The sequence below is a fragment of the Stigmatopora argus genome, chromosome 3, assembly GCF_051989625.1.
Source record: "Stigmatopora argus isolate UIUO_Sarg chromosome 3, RoL_Sarg_1.0, whole genome shotgun sequence".
In the NCBI taxonomy this organism is placed as follows: domain Eukaryota; kingdom Metazoa; phylum Chordata; class Actinopteri; order Syngnathiformes; family Syngnathidae; genus Stigmatopora; species Stigmatopora argus.
This window is the reverse complement of record NC_135389.1, coordinates 20,234,963-20,252,890: the sequence shown is the minus strand read 5'-3', so window position 1 is coordinate 20,252,890 and position 17,928 is coordinate 20,234,963. Positions and strand designations below refer to the sequence as shown.

General features: G+C 42.5%; 2 protein-coding genes across 3 annotated transcripts; one reads left to right on the top strand and one right to left on the bottom strand.

Annotated features, from left to right (window-relative positions):
- On the bottom strand, positions 1-11,462 carry snx33 (sorting nexin 33). The gene is made up of 2 exons (XM_077596709.1): positions 9,190-11,462; positions 1-2,006 (listed from the first exon to the last, which is right to left on the bottom strand). Exons 1-2 carry the CDS (start codon positions 10,634-10,636, stop codon positions 1,753-1,755), a joined length of 1,701 nt encoding a protein of 566 aa, XP_077452835.1. The 5' UTR covers positions 10,637-11,462; the 3' UTR covers positions 1-1,752.
- Positions 11,463-12,091: 629 nt separating this feature from the next.
- snupn (snurportin 1) lies at positions 12,092-17,077 on the top strand. Of its 2 annotated transcripts, none has more exons than XM_077596250.1 (9): positions 12,092-12,177; positions 12,911-13,075; positions 13,168-13,360; positions 13,548-13,652; positions 14,088-14,184; positions 14,274-14,371; positions 14,495-14,572; positions 15,561-15,641; positions 16,153-17,077. In XM_077596250.1, the coding sequence occupies exons 2-9, from the start codon at positions 12,918-12,920 to the stop codon at positions 16,456-16,458; spliced, it is 1,116 nt and encodes a 371-aa protein (XP_077452376.1). In that variant the 5' UTR covers positions 12,092-12,177; positions 12,911-12,917; the 3' UTR covers positions 16,459-17,077. The 2 variants fall into 2 exon arrangements, with proteins under 2 accessions (XP_077452376.1, XP_077452377.1); XM_077596251.1 differs by lacking the exon at positions 12,092-12,177 and adding an exon at positions 12,268-12,442.
- Positions 17,078-17,928: the final 851 nt, after the last annotated feature.

Below are 17,928 nucleotides of genomic sequence, written 5' to 3'. Positions count from 1 at the left end.
TTGAGTGTTATGCTGTTGTTGTTGTTTTTTTATTTTATTAAAAAGTTTCTATGTCCCCCTTCCCTTGAACCAAGTAAGGAATGCTCAGCATTTTTGAACCTCCTGTCACACCACCTTTCATTTCTATTTTACCAATCAAACTTTCGCTTTTTGTATTCCGTCTTTGTCCGAGCCCGCCCGCACATTTTACCCGCGCGAGGACAGATTCAATTACAAAAGCAGAGAGAAAATGAGCGCCGCGGTAGAAAAAAAGACGTAGGAAAATTCAAACTTGTGGGAAAAACAGCCAGAAAAACACGGTCAAAGGATATTTTCAAAAATGTAGACGCTAACATTTGGATGTGTTCACTTTAGGAAGCCAAACCGGAGTTGGAATGTCGCGATTTCAAAATAAAGCGCATCGGAATGCCAATCCAAAACGCAAGGAATATTTTCACAGAGCTAACAAAAACATTCAAATGACGACAACTGCGCCTGGAAAAACAAACAAACAAACGTACCATTGACTTTCAAAAGTAAATGATTTTTTCTTTTCTGACGAAAACAAAACGCCATTTTGAATCACATTTTTCATTTTTGATACCCTCAAGTCTGTCTCCAGCTAATACTTATTTTTATTTTTTTTGCACTATAACACAACTTCCTCCATCGTACTTTTCCACTTCGGTAAAAATCAGTACAATTCGGTCATTTTTACGATGCTAACAATACCCTGCCAGACCTCCCAGTTCAAATGGTTAGGACATCTAACCCCATTGATGGCAGTGAATGAGTTAATTGATCAGAACCGGGTCGCTTGATGTCGTTTTAAGGCACTTTGGTAACATTTGGATTAGTCAGTGCGATTTAAGATAAAAGATGTGTTGCTAACCGTTCACAAAAGGACGATACCTTGTATAAATGACTTTAAAGTGTAAGACCGAGTATTTAAGTATGCAAATTGTACATTTCTTTGACAGCTGACAAATCATGGAATAGGTTTTAAATACAAAAAAAAATGACACTACATTTGAGGGTAGCCATTTTGTGGCATCGTTAAACCAAGCCGCGTACACACAGGTGCATTTCGAAATGGTTTAATGATGTGAAAATAACACTATCATTGAGAAAATAACCTTTTATGATGTGTAGCCTCATTTACTGAATTGAATATTTGTCCATTTTAGAAATGAAGAAATAGTGATAAAGAATATTTTGTCTATTTTAAGAAGAAATAGTGATAAAGGTAGCTAGCCATGTAGATGCTAGTGCTAGCGCGCATGGTCAGTTTTTCAGGATTTGTGTATTCTTTGCTACATTCCCCAATGCATGCTAACTGTATGAAAATTGCTAAAGGGGCAAATAACTAAACAATAAATCCGATAGCAAGGATTTACTCCGCTGTCGTATTTTCGTTTTTCTTCGCTAATAGAATTGGGAAAAGTGAAATTCAGGGTCAGATAAGATTATTTCCGCGGGTTAGCGCATGATAAAGAGGTTGTCTGTCCCTTTAACAGATGGCGACGGAAGGCCAACCCATTTGAACTAGGAGGCCTGGCAGAGACCACTCTTAGTCCAAATGGATTGGACGTCTGACGTCATCAATGGCAGTTAAAAAAAACAAAAACAAAAAACAAAGACATTCCATTGTGACGACGAAGAAAAGGGGGTCGAACCCGTTTTGACGTCACGTCATCATATGTTAAATTATGTCACAATTGTTGCCTGATATGTAACAGGTGCACGGTGAGCGTCCCACAGTCCGACGTGTCCTCAAAGACACTCGTACATCCGCAACGTGCGCTCCAGTTGCTGCACCACGCGCTGGTAGAAGGTGATCTGCTCCCTGAGGTACGCCTGCATCATGTCCTTAAAGTCCACTTCGCGCTGGCGGTGGAAGTGGCTCATCTCGGCCTGCAGCGCAAAGCCCACCGTCCGGCAGCGCTTGCGGATGCCGTCCGCCTCGTCCTGGTTCATCTTGCCTTCGTCCGTCATGCGTTGGCTCTCCTTCACCTTGGCGAAGGCACCTTTGGGGGACAAACAGACGCGGTTCTTCATCAAACTTAGTAGTCGAAACCAATGTTCCCTCTAATTTTTTGTTTGTCTGGGCAGAAAGACAACCTCTCTAAGCACACTGAGTACCGGTGTGAGCAACATCATCATTGCTCGCTATGGGCACACACCAGTAGCACACCTGCCATTAGCAGGTGCATGTCTACTACACATAAATGATTAAGTAATAAAAAAATGTAATGATTAATATCTATGAATGGGGCGGCCTGGCGGATGAGTGTTTCGCGCGTCGGCCTCACAGCTAAAAAAAAAAAGGATTTTATTTTGTGCGCTCCATATGATTTGCTGGCCCACAGGCTGCATGTTGGACACCCTGGATCAAAAACCTCTTCTTTATTGCTTAGGGTGGGTTCATACTTCGAAAAACAAATTTGAATGGGCCTGAAACCCTGGCTACTTTTCGCCCACCCGCATACCGAACGTCTGAAGGCAGGTTGCAACCACATTGGCCCAGACGGGAAGAACGTCGATTTTCCACGGGCACGTCGCCACTTTCATCTGATTAATTCAACCCGCCCAAAACCGAAGCGCTAGCACAAGACATGAAGAAGAAAAAAACAGGGAATATTTTGAATTCTTCCATCGGCGAGCCAGGGCAGGCCCGCAGTCGCCAGGGGTAACGACATCTCGAGTCCGTGTCGGTGCCCGGAATTTGAGCGGAATTCCTGGCAAATGTGTGGGAAAGCACGGAGAAGAGACTGCGGTGTGACCTACATTTTCCGCAAGAGAGGAGGAGAATGTGCATCACCACGTCGCATGGCTGCTGCCATCCAGGAGTTTGGGGGTGTTTGGGGAATCGTGGGAGTTGGGTCGACATTTTTATGGATCAAATCCAGACACAAATCTGATAAAGGACTGAAAAAAGCATCCTTGGATTTTTCATACAGCTTCTTTTTATTTTGTTTGTGTAGCACTCACATTGAAGGAGTCAACTCAGTCATTTAACTCAATGGCTGCCATTAAAGCTATCTTATTAGTAGCCAGCTAGCTTATTCGCAGCCAGCTAGTTTATTAGCAGGACTAAAAAGAGAAAAGCTAAACGGAGAAAAAACTCAAATTTGTACAGATTTACAAGCTTGTTACTGTGATTAGGCCGAATACTTTAAAATGACAAATGAGCGTGACCCAATGAGGCAGTGGTTCTTCTGCCTGACGTTGGGGAAGGCAATCTGGGTTCAATTCCCACTTGGTGGCATTTCTCCGTAAAACAAACAGAACCATATTATATGTATATATTGTATTATATATACATATCTACAAAGAGTATTTCTTCTTTGTTTTTGTACAGGCAGATAATAGAACACCAAAGGGAGCAGTAAACCCGTAATAAGACCCAACCATTATATATAAAGTATGCCATGGCAAGTCATTTTGTCCAAATAACGTTATTAATATATATATATATATATATATATGGTGGTGTACCCTATCGACTGATTTATTTGATTTTATCGTGATAACAATTTTAGTATTGGTCCATATATAAAGCGCACTGTATTATAAGGCGCCCTGTCTATTTTGGAGAAAATTTAAGAGTTTTATGTGCGCCTTATAGTCGCGAAAATAAGGTAATATCACACAGAAAAAAAGCTTAAGACTTGTAAAAACAAAACGTTTTAATTCATTTTGAGGGATTTTTGGGGGGTGGGCGCTTGGACTAATGTCGCAGCGAGACAACAGTGTCACAACTTCACAATCCAGGCAGAAAACTGGATGTTTTACAGTCACAGCGAGACAGTTTAATGACTTTGTGACGACGTTGGGATAGATGGAGGGGGGATTAGGATGGGGGAGGAGTTTACGGGCCGAGCTATCCAGGCCGCCACAGTCACGCATGCGCACAGCGCCCGTAGAAGAAGAAGAATGAGGACGGACAGATTAACTGTGATCACAACACTGCGGGCGGCTGCTCCATTTTTTTTTTTACCCATAAGCCTCAGTGGAGCAGAGGAATTCTGGGAGACGGTGCACTTGATTGCATCTCGTCATTTATTTCAAATTTGCAAGCCGTAACGCCTTTAAAAGTGATAGTACACGGATGAGAAAATGCAAACAATGTTAAAATGAGAAAAAAAATCATAATAATAGAGTGTGAGGGAGTTTCAAGAATGTATGACAGGCTCCAAAACGTGCTCAAAACATTGGTGGTTGCCAAAGTTGCACAATTTATCTTGAATCGGAGGCGCTGTCACGGAATGCTGAGCCAAAATAGATTCAATTCTTTTGCTTTGTTTTTGTTTTTTGTTCTCTTTCGCACACGCAAATCAGGAACAGGATCTTTCAGCACTGATCTTAAGATCCATGAGAGGATCATATTTTGCTATGAATGAAAGAAATATGCTATTAACGAAAAGTTGAACCAAACAAGCAATTGCAAAAAAATTGCATTTTAATTGCCGCGCTTGCTTATAGCTCGTAAAAGGAAGATATTTAACTGTAAGAATCCGAGATATGATATTAATCGGGCCCAAGATGCTTTCTCCTTCTCACATCCGCCATTTTATGGTGATTTTATGTTTTAATGAGTTTGTTAATAACAAAAATTCGGTAACAAAACCTACAAAAAACACCATTGCCAGTGAAAACGAACATAGTACAACTATGGTAATCGCCACAGAATCCTCATCTTTGGAAAATACTTCCTCTTCTGACCCACTTTCGCTTTCATATTCCGACTCGTTACACAATAAAGACAACGAGTCTAGACTACCATTTTCCATTGAGTCATTTCCCCCCCCCGACCAGAGCCTTACCTTCTTTTGCGCCGTCAGTTTCGACAATGGAGAGACAGTTACATAAATTATTTTATCGTTGGAATAAGTCTGTAAAAACTCGGGTTGGAACCTTCCTTCATTGGCCCCGCCCAGTCAAAATGGCGGTCAATAAATTACCAAAACGAACTGGTCCGGCTCGCATGAGATCTAGTCGGCAATCTGTTTAACTACTCTTTTTTCCACTAAATATTGTTTTTTGTGCTTCACAGGTATTTGTCGGTTAAACGCAAAGCATTCTGGGAGAAATGTGCGGTCTCCATTGGTGTGAATCAGCAGTGCGGTGGGCCAATAAGAGCAGAAAGACCGCAGCATGTGGACGGAACGCTTCGTGTGAAGATGAGAGGACATCATTGCCTGGGACCGGATTTATGGCCAAGTAAACAGCGGCGGGAGAGAGAAAAAAAGGAAAAAAAGGAAAAAGTTCTCCGCCGTTGCCAAAGTGGATAGCGCCGCAAATAAACACGATGATAAAAGACAAGTTTGGCGAGGGAAGCTTTAGTTGACCAAGCTTATTGACGCCATGTTCTATTGTATTTTGAAATAATTGACGATGGGATCACGTCATTTTGATGAGGTAAACAACAACGCCTGTTACCATAGTGATGCCATCTATCCTCACAAGTGTCACGGGGGGGGGCTGGAGCCTATCTCGGCTAACACCCTGAATCGGTGGCCAGCCAATTACACGGCACAAGGAAATGGACAACCAATCATAGCTAGGGGCAATTTAGAGTGTTCAACCAGCTAGCCTAGCATGCATGTTTTTAGGATGTAGCAGAAAACCAGAGTACCCAGAGAAAACCCACACAATCCTGGAGAAAACATGCAAACTCCAAATAGGAATCTCCGAACTGGGATCAAACCCTCGATCTCAAAACTACGCGACCGACCCGTCAAACACTCATCCACCGTGCCATACACAAAGTGCTTCATTAGATACAACTTATTTTGGCACTCCACTCATTTCATGCTGAAGAATTATGGGAAACCAATGTCGCATTTAACCCACATTTTAACCCGCATGGATGACTCATATCAAGTTAAATGTTTGATTTGCACGCTTTCTGCCCAAAATGATCTGCCCGGCAATTTTGAAATGTGGTTTGGAAAGTGCAGCCATATGGAGAACAACTAACTTGTAGTCCAAAAGTTCTTGCAGGTGCGCATCCAGCGCCGCTAATGTCGCCGACCACCTTCTACGCGGAGGTCTGGTATTCATCCGCCCTCGTTTTTGTCTCGCTATCGGCGACCACTGAAGCCAGAAGGACAAAAATGAAGTCTTTCCTAAGACGAGACCAATTATATTTTTGGGCTGGTCCACTGTCGCGCTGTCAAATATTTGCTCTGTGGACGTTTGGTTAGGGGAAACAGTGTGGTCGCCATGGATACGGTAATGACAGGAACTGATGGGGCGCTGGAGCCGCCCACTCAGCAGTCTTGTGTTTTGTTAAAAGTGTGTAAGGTTTTAGGAAGTAAGACAAAGTTGGTTTTCAAGACGGAACAACCATTTTTTTTATAGCTAACGTTGCTATCTTTAGGCATGGAAACAGCAATTATTATCTAATAAATGTGTATGACGGCAAACTAAAGATTTGATTCCACATATAGAAAGTTGGTTCTCACTAGCATGTAGAAGCTAACGGAAAAAACAGCGCTAATGAAAAATAGCTAACTGCTAGCGTACACCACATGTGTCAAAGTGGCGGCTCGGGGGCCAAATCTGGCCCGCCACATGATTTTGTGTGGCCCGGGAAAGTAAATCATAAGTGCAGACTTTCTGTTTTAGGATCAAATTAAAATGAAGAGTATAGATGTATATTAAATTTCCTGATTTTCCCCCTTTTAAATCAATAATTGTACTTTTTTATTCCATTTTTCTATTTTTAGTTCAAAAATCATTTTGTAAAATCTACAAATATATAAAAAAGCTAAAATAAACATTGTTTTAGATCTATAAAAAACTGAATATTCAGGGCTTTTAATCCAGTTCTTTTAATCCATTTATAAAAATCAAGTTGACGTTAAAGCGGCCCGCGAACCAACTCGAGTCCGACACCCTTGACGTACATGTATGTAAGCAAAATTTTTGACGGATAGTAGCCATTTTTCCAACTCTGATACCCAATAAAAATTATTTATGTAAAAATCTTTACATAAGTCGGGCCAGTGGATGAGTGGTTAGCGCGTCGGCCTCACAGCCCTTAAGTCCTGGGTTCAAATCCATGTTGGTCCACCTGTGTAGTGGTGTTTCTCCGAGTGCTCCGGTTTCCTCCCACATTCCAAAAACATGCATGGTAGGCTGATTGGACACTCTAAATTGCCCCTAAAATTCAACAGCTTCAACTATCAATGGAAATTTACAGGATGTTACCTTTTTTTTTTTTTTTTTTTACCCTTTGCAACCTTGAGGAAAGAAATAAGACGGAAAAAGGATATGAATTCCTAGCCAAACGGAACGTGTAGGAGGCACGCCTGAGTTCTGACATAACGTGGAGGCCGGCTCCCGAGGGGCGCCTTAAATCAAGAACACATGGCGTCACGCAAACATGACGGCGGGCGTGTATTGAGACATTTAAAATTCCAGCAAATCACGCTACAAGAAGACATTCGGGAACATGCGGACTTGTTTTTGGATCCGGCCCGCCGTGCTCTGTCAATCAAATAGTTTTCAATCCAATTTTTCCACAGGCTGTCACGGATTATTGTTCGTGAAAGATGGAGTCAAAACAGAAAATCTAAAGTTATTTTCTAATAAAAAAATACAAATGACGTTAACATGACGGCTAAAACATGATCCGAGATAACTAATAAAAGTAACCTAAGCAGGTTTGACTTCTCATGTTGAAATTGTCTAAGTCAGAGGTGCCCATTACGTAGATTGCGATCTACCGGTAGATCGCCAAGGAACTATTTGTAGATGGCACGACAATAACATTTCAATTCCTCCTCTCTGTCGATTTTCTTAGCTAGGCTCTTATGAATTTGGCATGTACACCTGTGTATGTGTGTATATGTATATTTATATATATATGTATGTATATATTTATTTATTTACTTATATATTTATTTATTACCTTACTTAATACCTATTTATTTATGCCTAAAATGTATTTTGCTGTGTCTGTATTCTCACCCTCTTGCTACTGTGACAATGAAATTTCCCAAATACGGGATGAATAAAGTTATCTAATCTAATCTAATCATTTCAGAATGTTCCCATGTGCTTAGTTTTGCTACTGAGTGAGTGAAAGTTGGGTGTTAAATACCCAGGGAGCATTTGGAGTCTCGGGGTTAAAAGATTGGCATTTGCTACCTGGAGAGGTGGTTTGAACACATATGCCATTCATTAGGAAATGGGGTACTAAATGTGCATGGTTTGTATTAGTAGACTCGAACTATGTCGCAAATTAGGGGTTTCTTGCTTAGACCTCTAAAACCTGACTTGACCTTTTTTTTCCTCCCGAATATTACAATTGTGGTTTTCTATGCATTCTTTCAGTCATAAAACTTTTAGAAGGGCTCAATTACTCGTAGATTTTCACTATTCACAGAAGGGTTTGGGATTTGGTTCTTGCAAAATCCCTACAACTCTATGAATCCATTTTTTGAAAGTTTACAACAGGGGTTGTGAAACTTTTTGACTGATAGAGCCATAAACAATTCATATTTTTAAATGTCGTTCCTTTAGACTAGAGGCATAAACAGAATTTAAAAGTAAAAATAAATGTGTGCATTTTTTTGTCATTTCAACAGTATTTAAGTACAATAAGTATTTAAATTATTTTACTAACATTGTTATGCTATTGCTAATAAAACGAAAAATTATGATTAAAGTGGCGCTAGCGTTAGCGCCCTTTCAAATTTGATGTGGCAACGCCGAGCTCCCATTGGTCAATAGAAAATAAAAATTACGAGTGAAGCGGCGCTAGCGTTAGCGTCGATTGCATTTGAATGTTGCTGTCCCGACGACGAGCTCCCATTGGTCAATAGAAACGAAAATGAAACAAAAAACTATGAGCAAAGCGACGCTAGCGTTAGCGTCAGCGCCATTTGAATGTAGCTGTCCCAACGACTAGCTTCCATTGGTCAATAGAAACGAAAATGAAACAAAAAAACGATGAGCAAAGCGACGCTAGCGTTAGCGTCAGCGCCATTTCAATGTTGATGTGCCAACGCCAAGCTCCCATTGGCCAATAGAGCGCATTCGAGGTCATGACCCGAACACACATCTGCCAAAGCGAGGCTCCCAATGGCCGATGCTAGAGCTAATGTCGGCGCCACTGATGTGCCGAATACAACAAACTAGTGAAAAATTAGCGTTGAGAGCGCTAAGAGCTAACGAGGGTTTTGTGAGTGGCGTTACCTTTCTGTAGATGAATAATGTCCGGGAAGTTGGCGAGCAGGCCTTGGTATAGCGACAGCGTGTCCAGCATTTTGAAGAGGTCGTACTTGGGCTGCTCGGCGAACAGCTCGCCGATGTTCTCGTAGGTGCGGCCGGTGTGCGAGATGGCGTTGTTGAGGGCCTCGGAGCCGTGCGGCGGGTCCAGCGTAAACGACTGACTGACCGACTGGAAGGAGTTGCCCAGTCGTTGGAACTCCTTCCGGAACCCCCCCAGGTGCTTGCGAACCAACTCCGAGGCCACGTGGCCCAGCTGCATGACGCTGTCGTCCATTTTTTTGGTGAAGTTCTTAAAGGTATCCACCCGCTCCTCCACGTCCTGGAGATCCTGGTGCTCGTTGGGGATCTGGAGGGTCAGCATGAAGTGGGCCCCCACCATCTCGTCCTTCTCGGCGCGCCTCTTACCCAGCTTCCATTGCTTGTCGTCGGAGCACATCAGGAAGTGCTCGAAGCCCTCGTACTGGGAGAGGACCGGGTGGCTGGTCATGTGGTTCATCCACAAGATCAGTCGCCGTTTCCGCTTCTCGATGAAGTCCTCCTCGAAGCGCCCCGTGGCTTGCTTCTCCGGGAGGTGGGGCACCGAGATGACGGTGAACTTGTGCAGCAGCCGGTTATAGAGCCAATCAAAGTGCTTGTAACGTCGATACACCGGACGCCCCGTGTGACTGGGCGTCACCCGGTACGAAATGTAGGTCTTGATCCCCTTGAACTTGGTCTGCTTGGTGGGGTCCTCGATGGAGCAGGAGAACGGTTGCGGACTCTCCTTCCAGCCGGGACCTTGGGGGTTCATCTCGATCCCGTACGATTCGGCGATCTTGGCCATCATGGGCACGTCGCCCAGGACGAAGGCCTCCACGCCAGAACGGACGAAACTGGAGAAGCGGTTCAGGTTGCGGCCCACCATGCTGCCTTTCCTGGAACTGGAGATGCTGTCCTGCCTCTCCATGGCCGCTTTAGCCCTGTAGTGGACGTCGGGGTGGTGGGAACGCGACGGCGTCTGGCGCGAGTGCCCGTTGGCCCCGCCGCCGGGGCCCCGGCCGCGATCGCCGTCCTCCACCACGGTGGATCGGTCGTCCCAGTCGTCCCAATCGTCGTCGTCGTCCATGTCGTAGTAGGCGGCTTGCGCGTTGAGGCCGCCGTCGCTGGCGGAGGGCAGGAAACACGAGTCGTTCCCCAGAGAACCGGCCGGACTGATGGAGCAGTCCGTCACGTTGGAGTTGGAACGGGTCCGGATGACCTCCACGTAGGACGCCGGGAAGAGACCCCGCTCCCCTCGGCTGTTCTCCCCTTGGAACCATCCGTCCACGGAGTTCTCGTCGAAGATGGTCAGTTCTTCGTTCTCCCGGATGCTGATCTCTTCTTGGTTTTCGCTTTGGAACGTGTACAGCGCTTTGGCTTTGACCGACATCATGACGCCCTCCGCTTGCCAAAATAATAAAAATAAAAATAATAATAATAAAAGCAGCAAGAAAACATCTAGGCGCACATGGTGCCTCGCATTGGAAACGTCGGCATGAATATTTCAACTCATCTCACCTAACATGGATCAGGTGTACGACTAATACTGTTTTGACTTATTAATGACTATACTTTACTTATTACGTATTGCAATACAAAAATTATGACTAAACGGTTAGTGCAAAGAATCTTTGGTCTAGAAATGGATTTTGGCATTTGGATCAACCTAAATCTGCCAAGTTAAAGCACAGATTTCGACTTCCCGGTGACAAACACGGCAGTTTAGGACTTTTTTTTAAATAAAAAAAACAAAACCGGTTTCACCGAGCAGCTCCTGCAACGACGCTTTTAGTTTCGGAAGTGGACCGAAACCTTGTTTAATTTCCACTTCGCTGATTTTTGGTCACATTCCGAATCCTGGATCGGGTTCCTGCTGCAAATAATTCCAAGCCCGGGAAAAAAGCACTTTTGTAGGGAGCGATGGTGTCCGCGTACATGGTGGTCACATTCCGGTCTTTCCTTAAACTTGCTCCGTGCGTCTGGTAAACAGGTTCCTGCGCATCTTCGTTCGATCCGGTTTCAAAATCCAGACTCACAACGAGCTTCTCCGGCTCCGGATCATGTCACCTAAGCGGGCCGGTATTGTTTGTGCGGCTTAATTCCCTCACAGCCGCGACACAAAGTAACTCTTTCCATGACGTTAGACTGAGACAATTGGAGGCGAGATCGCCTGTTCTCTTTTCAAGGCTCCTTTTTTCTGCGGGGAGAGAGAAGGGAAAGAAAGGGGGAAAGTGTGACTCGATGACGTCCTCTAGTGGAAATGTTTTATCATTGCAACAACAAAGGAGTTAGGGACAAGTGACGTAGTTCTAGTGTAGTATAGTTCAAAATATGATGCGCTTAAAAATAACGTCATTTTAAGTCGTCGGGCGTCAGTAAAAGTTCAATAATAAGACTTCTATAATAAGTTTTATAATAAGCAGAACTGGCGTCCACCTAATTCACATTTTTGGGTCAGTGTTATGAGTCACAAATGGACCTAAAATGTACACTAAATTTGATTCATAGAGTACTTAAATAAAGATAAACATGAAAGGGAATATATACGACTAAGATACGATTGTTGATTTAAAAAGTCAGCAATACGCCAAGTTAAGAAATATAAACGCAAGCTATTAATTCATAACTATCAAATGAAAACATTTTTGATTAACGTTTTTTACGTGACGTTCCATACATACATTACACTGCGTTTATATTTTTTTCGGTTTATAATTTAGAGGAAAAAGTGAAACAAATATTTGTTGTAATCGCCAACCAAAATTCATTTTATATTTCTATTGCCAATAACTATAAATTAAATGAAAATAAAATAGAATAAAAAAAAACATCTTTGTTGATAATAAATCTCCGGGATAGTTTCCTGCTGGTGAGCCACGAGTGAGAGCTACGGTGTTGTGACGTCATAGCCAAGCGTCTACCTCGATGTCCAAGGTAAATTACTGATATCTCTCTCATTAGATACTACTAAGAAGGTTTTAGCTGTGTGTGTGGTTTTTGTCTTGCAAATAATACCGTTAACCTCATAATTAAACAAAGACGCATCATTGTGCGCCGTGTTAGCTATCGTGTGGACCCGCAACCTAGCTACGTTAGCTGCTAGCATAAAGAATGAAGAGTTGTCTCTTTACTAAACCTTATAACACAATTCAGTATGTGTGAGACTATTGTCAAATTTACCACTAAGGATTATCGCTTGGTAAGTTTTAACGGTTAATTTAATATCCCAAATCTTTAAACTTGACCTAAAACCGTCAGCTAAAGTTATCCCCTAAATTACACTATACTAGTGGCTACTTGGTCATTTTAACACCAAATCATGTTGTTATTCTTGCTCATACTTCGCGTAATGTCTTATTAAACGCCCCTCTTACTAATGACTTCAATCAAATTTTAAATAATTACAATGGAAATACAATATTTGGATTAAAGCAGCAAATTAAAACCTTCCCATAAATCTATTATATACGCAAAAATTGCATTGTCTGTTTTTTTCATTTGTAAAAGCTGTAGTATTACAAATGAAAGTCTATACATGATTTTCCACTGGGATGCACTTGATCAAGGTGTTGTTATCATGATGGAGTCCACCATGTTGTGTCGATGTTGTATGCTAGCTTTAAGTGACGAGTGACGCACTTGCTCAATTTGTGTTCTTTGCCTCCAGAGCCCCAATGGACGACCTGACCCGAGCCCTCTCGGCCAGCTTCGCTGTGTCCAAGGAGCCCAACAGCACAGCTGCCCCACATCCTCGGCTGTCTCTGTATAAGAGCAAGTACAGCGTGCTGGAGCAGAGCGAGCGGCGACGGCGTTTTCTTGAACTGCAGAAAATGTACGACGCGACAAAGAGCTTCTCCAGGTTTGTCCCGATACGGTACTACGCATCTTGACCGGCGGTTTGGGTTTGTCTTCGGTTTAAATCAGCAAGAGGTTCAACTACGTCGACCACGTGCGGTGTTTGGCCGATGGCGACTGGACGGGGGCGGACGACGATGGGGAGCAGGACATGGAGAAGCAGCTGGGGGAAGAAGAAGGGAAGCGGGAGAAAGATGCCGACGGCGATGAAGAAGAAATGGAGATTGAGAGAAGAAAACTGCCGAAGCATTATGCCAACCAGGTCAGTGTTTAGGAGGGGCCGAAATAGCGAAGACGAGATCGGTTTGACAAAAAAAAATACCGTAAAAAAAATTGTTATACGGTGTGCACAATTTGAAATGATCAAAAAACACGGGAAAAAACATGTATGCGCTTGGGTCGATAACATTTGCCAGCTCTTAACATCTCATTCCTATGTTTGTCCTCAGCTCATGCTGTCAGAATGGTTGGTGGATGCCCCAGCAGATCTCGATACTGATTGGCTGATGGTCGTCTGTCCTGTTGGGAAAAGATCCCTCGTTATTTCCTCCAAGGTAGAAAACTGTTAAGGATTATGTTGACATTATTGAATTTATTTTTTTACCTCGAAATGAAGTTGATGAGGAAATGAGAAGATTTGGAAAACAGGAAAAAGAGCCAAGGAAACGAAGATAGGAATAAGGGGTCCAAAAATGAGGTTGAGGTGAGAAAGCAAGTGGATGGAAGAATAAGAATAGTATATAATGATTAGTGGGAATGAGAAATTCCAAAGACGAGGAAGTCAGAAAGGTGAATTGAGGAAGTGAGGAAAGCAAAAGAGAAATGAAAAGTGGTGAAAAAACATCTAGAGCTGAGAAATGCCAAAATAAAGAACGTCAAAGGTTATCTTAGGAGAAGCCTACATAAGAGTTGTGACTCTTTAAAAGTGTACATATGAGGCACAAACACCAAAAGCCACATCCATGTATTGTTTCCATTTTTGCGTACAGGGTTCCACTGCGGCGTACACAAAAAGCGGCTACTGCGTGAACCGTTTCCCCTCCCTGCTGCCCGGTGGGAACCGCCACAACTCGGCCATAGGAAAAGGTAGCTATAATTATGACCTTTCTATCTGTAACAAGTTCCCAGTCCCACCAAAATCCAATCGTCCACCGTGACATCTCTTGTCCCGATAGACTACACCATCCTGGACTGCATTTACAGTGAGGTGGACAGAACTTTCTACATCCTGGACGTGATGTGCTGGCGAGGCCACCCCGTCTACGACTGCCCGGTGAGACGACCGCTTCCAGAAAAGCCATCCGGGAATGTTCCTCAAGCTTAATTGTTTTGAAGTAGCACCAGTCTGGAGCGCAGATGTGCTCTTATGCCATGCGTTTTTTTCTCTCTTCTGCAGACGGATTTCCGCTTCTACTGGCTCCAGTCGAAAGTACAGGAGAGCGACGGCTTGGCGGAGATCGCCAAACGCAATCCCGTGAGTGACTCTTTCTCGTTTTGTAACTCTTCACCGGATGGAATTGATATGCATTTGAACCTTGAAGCGTGCTGCTCGTCATCAGGTAGAGGAAAAAGATCAAAAATTAGTTCTGTTAGCCAAATCAAAATAATCAGATTTGCTACAAAGAAATAGATTTTTTTGGGGTGTCACATATATCATCTTTAATCCAAAATGCTTCATTTTGTTGTGAGGTATAAATTCTCTGTATTATTGAATTGAATTGGATGCTTTTGTTGTCATTATTCAAGTATAATGAGTTTTAAAGCTTTCACCATAAAGTGCACAAATAACAACAAAAAACAGACAAATAAATAATCAACATAAAGAAAAAGGGAAGTGCAATAATCAATAATAAAAATCAATAGATAAATAGGTAGTCAACATGATAACATTAGTCTTATAGAGAACATTTACAAAGAACTGTTAGCTCGCTAACTAGCTAGGCCCGCGCCTAAACCTTCCAGATTAATATTTCTCTGACCCAAATTTTTTTTTTCCAAACGATTTTTTTGGGTGTAACTAGAGATGATTAAATTTCACAGATACATAGGAATTACAATTCAACTTTATCTCGCAAGATGACTAATCCACTTTGTTGCAATCACATTTAATCGTGTTAAAATTTCATTTGAAAAATGAACTGCAAACCAAGTCAGCACAAGCACACACACACACATCTAAATTTTAGATGTGTAAGTTTTATTATTTAGTATTAAGACAATTAGCGACGCTTCATAAGGGAAACATAGTATCAAAAATTCCCCACAAAGCACGTTTCATTGTTCCAACTTCATGTTACAATCTGCTAAACAAGTTTGTTTACGATTGACAACTTATTTGCATATGTGAATGTGATTATTATTATTATTTATTTTTTTTAACCGCTGTACTAATTACTGTATCGTAATAAATGTTTCAATTAACCCTCCTAACCTTGCTGATGTTTTTTTTTTTGCTTGGACAGTTCCGCTTCGTGAGTCTCCAGAGCACCGACTGCACAGCAGCGACCATTCACGGGGCCCTGGCAGCTGAGTACAGCTTCACCGTGAGTAGCAGTGTCAAACATGCGGCCGGTGGGCCGGAAGTGGCCCGTTAGGCGGTCCGATCTGGCACGCGGCGTTGTTCTGGAATCAGATTTGCTCATTCGCCGCCTGCCGTCAAAACAGTGCCTGCAATGAGTTAATTGGGAAACTTAAAATGCCACATAACAGACAGGAAGTAACCCCGTGATGCCCAAAAATCATCAGGAAGCGACAAATGAACAAAAACAATCCCGAAAAATCCCTTAAAATCGATAGGAAGTGTTCCAAAATTTACCGGAAGTGACTTGTAAGTCCCCTAAAAAAATGACGCAAAATTGACAATGATAGATGTCACATTCACTGAAATTGCCCCTGGATGCTCATCTTTCAGTGCCATTGACGACCCTAGACGTCCAATCCAATTTGACTAGGAAGGGCAAATGAACGAACGTGTGCCCAGTCAAAATAGATTGGACGTCTATTATAGGTTTGGCCTTTTTCATTCTCATCTTTGTATGCCAAATTTGTCTCCAGGTGGACGGTCTTCTCTTCTACCACCGGGAGACACATTACACACCCGGCAGCACCCCGTTGGTGGGCTGGCTCCGCCCCTACATGGTCGCCGACATCCTGGGGCTAGAAGTACCCGTCGGACCGCTCACCGCCAAACCAGATTACGCCGGTCAGCAGCTGCAACAGATCCGGGAGCAGAAGAAAAGCTCCGGCGAGGTACGACCGGCCAGCAGGGACGGCGGCTACGAGCTAGAGCACTTGTCCACGCTAACCAATGACAATGGTCACAACCACAGAGCCATCCAGGAAGCCCAGATGGAGGGCTGATCGGATTCATGGTTAATGACTGACTCAATGGCGCTGAATCGTTTTAATTGCAACAATTTTCCGGTAACTTCTCCCACAGATCGCAAATGTTTTTTTATTACGCAGGACGAGCGCTGGTTACTAAAGCTTCCGTTTACCTTCTGGTAATAGGCGGTGTTTTGACATAAAACCGACATTCAAAATAATGAGAAATTTCAGCAGATTTATCGCCAAACTGGTTTTTAAATGTGATCGAACCATCGATTCTTTATTTAAAGAACAGAAATGTGGATGTTAAATATTTATCACCCAGAAAAAAAGGCCTATTGAAAAGGCTTTATTTATCACAATTCCATAGCATAACCGTGTATATTTTTACAAAAATATTTCCAGCCAATTGGCTATTCATTTTCAATACTATGTCATTTAGCCTACAACCCCAGTTACTAATAATTTTTTTTAAATATATTTTTTTACTTTATGATACACATGATGCATGTTTCCAAAAAATAATAATTTCCAATGCAGTCTTTCATTTCATCTGTAGGAATAATGGAACTATTTTTTAAACATTTGTGAGATTTACAGTTAAATATTTCATTTTATTTCTATTCCTGAATAAAGGCTTGTTTCCATTATTTTCTTCTGTCCTTCTTTTACCACAAGTCACATGAGCTTTATTATAGGTTCATTCACTTCATAATTTGACCTTTTAATGCTATCGGAAATTGACAAAATTTGGAATTAGGCAACATAACAACCCGCATATACCGCATTGTCGGGTACTTTTCTTCAAATCGTGACTCAGCTCGTTCTGTACCGCAGGAATCCAGGTATTAGTCAGCAAGCAGCACGGGCCGCTTTCCAGGAAACGCTGTGCTCACGTGTACTTTCACTGACAACTCTCTCACGCACTTAAAGATTGGTCGCAACTTGACCTCAACTAGCAATCGACGATTGTGATTAGTGAGTAATGTGTGGTGAGTCGTGTGAATTTTTGATTTTGTGTGTGTCCATAGGGACGCAAGAACACGACAGCGGAAATAAAAAGTCTATACACCCTTTCGAATAGCAGATTATTGTGTCATATTCATTTTCCATACTGCTCGGTTTCAGGAGGGCGGGGGTGTCGGAGCCTATGACAGTTGGTTGTGGTGTCAGTCAAGAAAAATATAAATTATTTACGTAGATTATTTTATGGGTAATTTAGAGCGTTGGGTCAATTTAGTGCATATTTTTGGGGTCGCGGGGAGAAAATATAGGCTCCAGCACCCCTCGTGACTCTAATGAGGATAAAGCGGTTCAGAACATTAGATGAGAATTTCCCCCCCCCCAAAAAAACAACATCTGTGAGATAAATAGTTTAAGGTAAGACTAAATGTCACCCTGTAACAGTGCAACTGAATTAAAAATAGTCTTTTGTGTTGTCATATTCTGTTTATAATGCCGATTATTGTAATATTACTAATTGATATTGGCTGTATTTAAGGG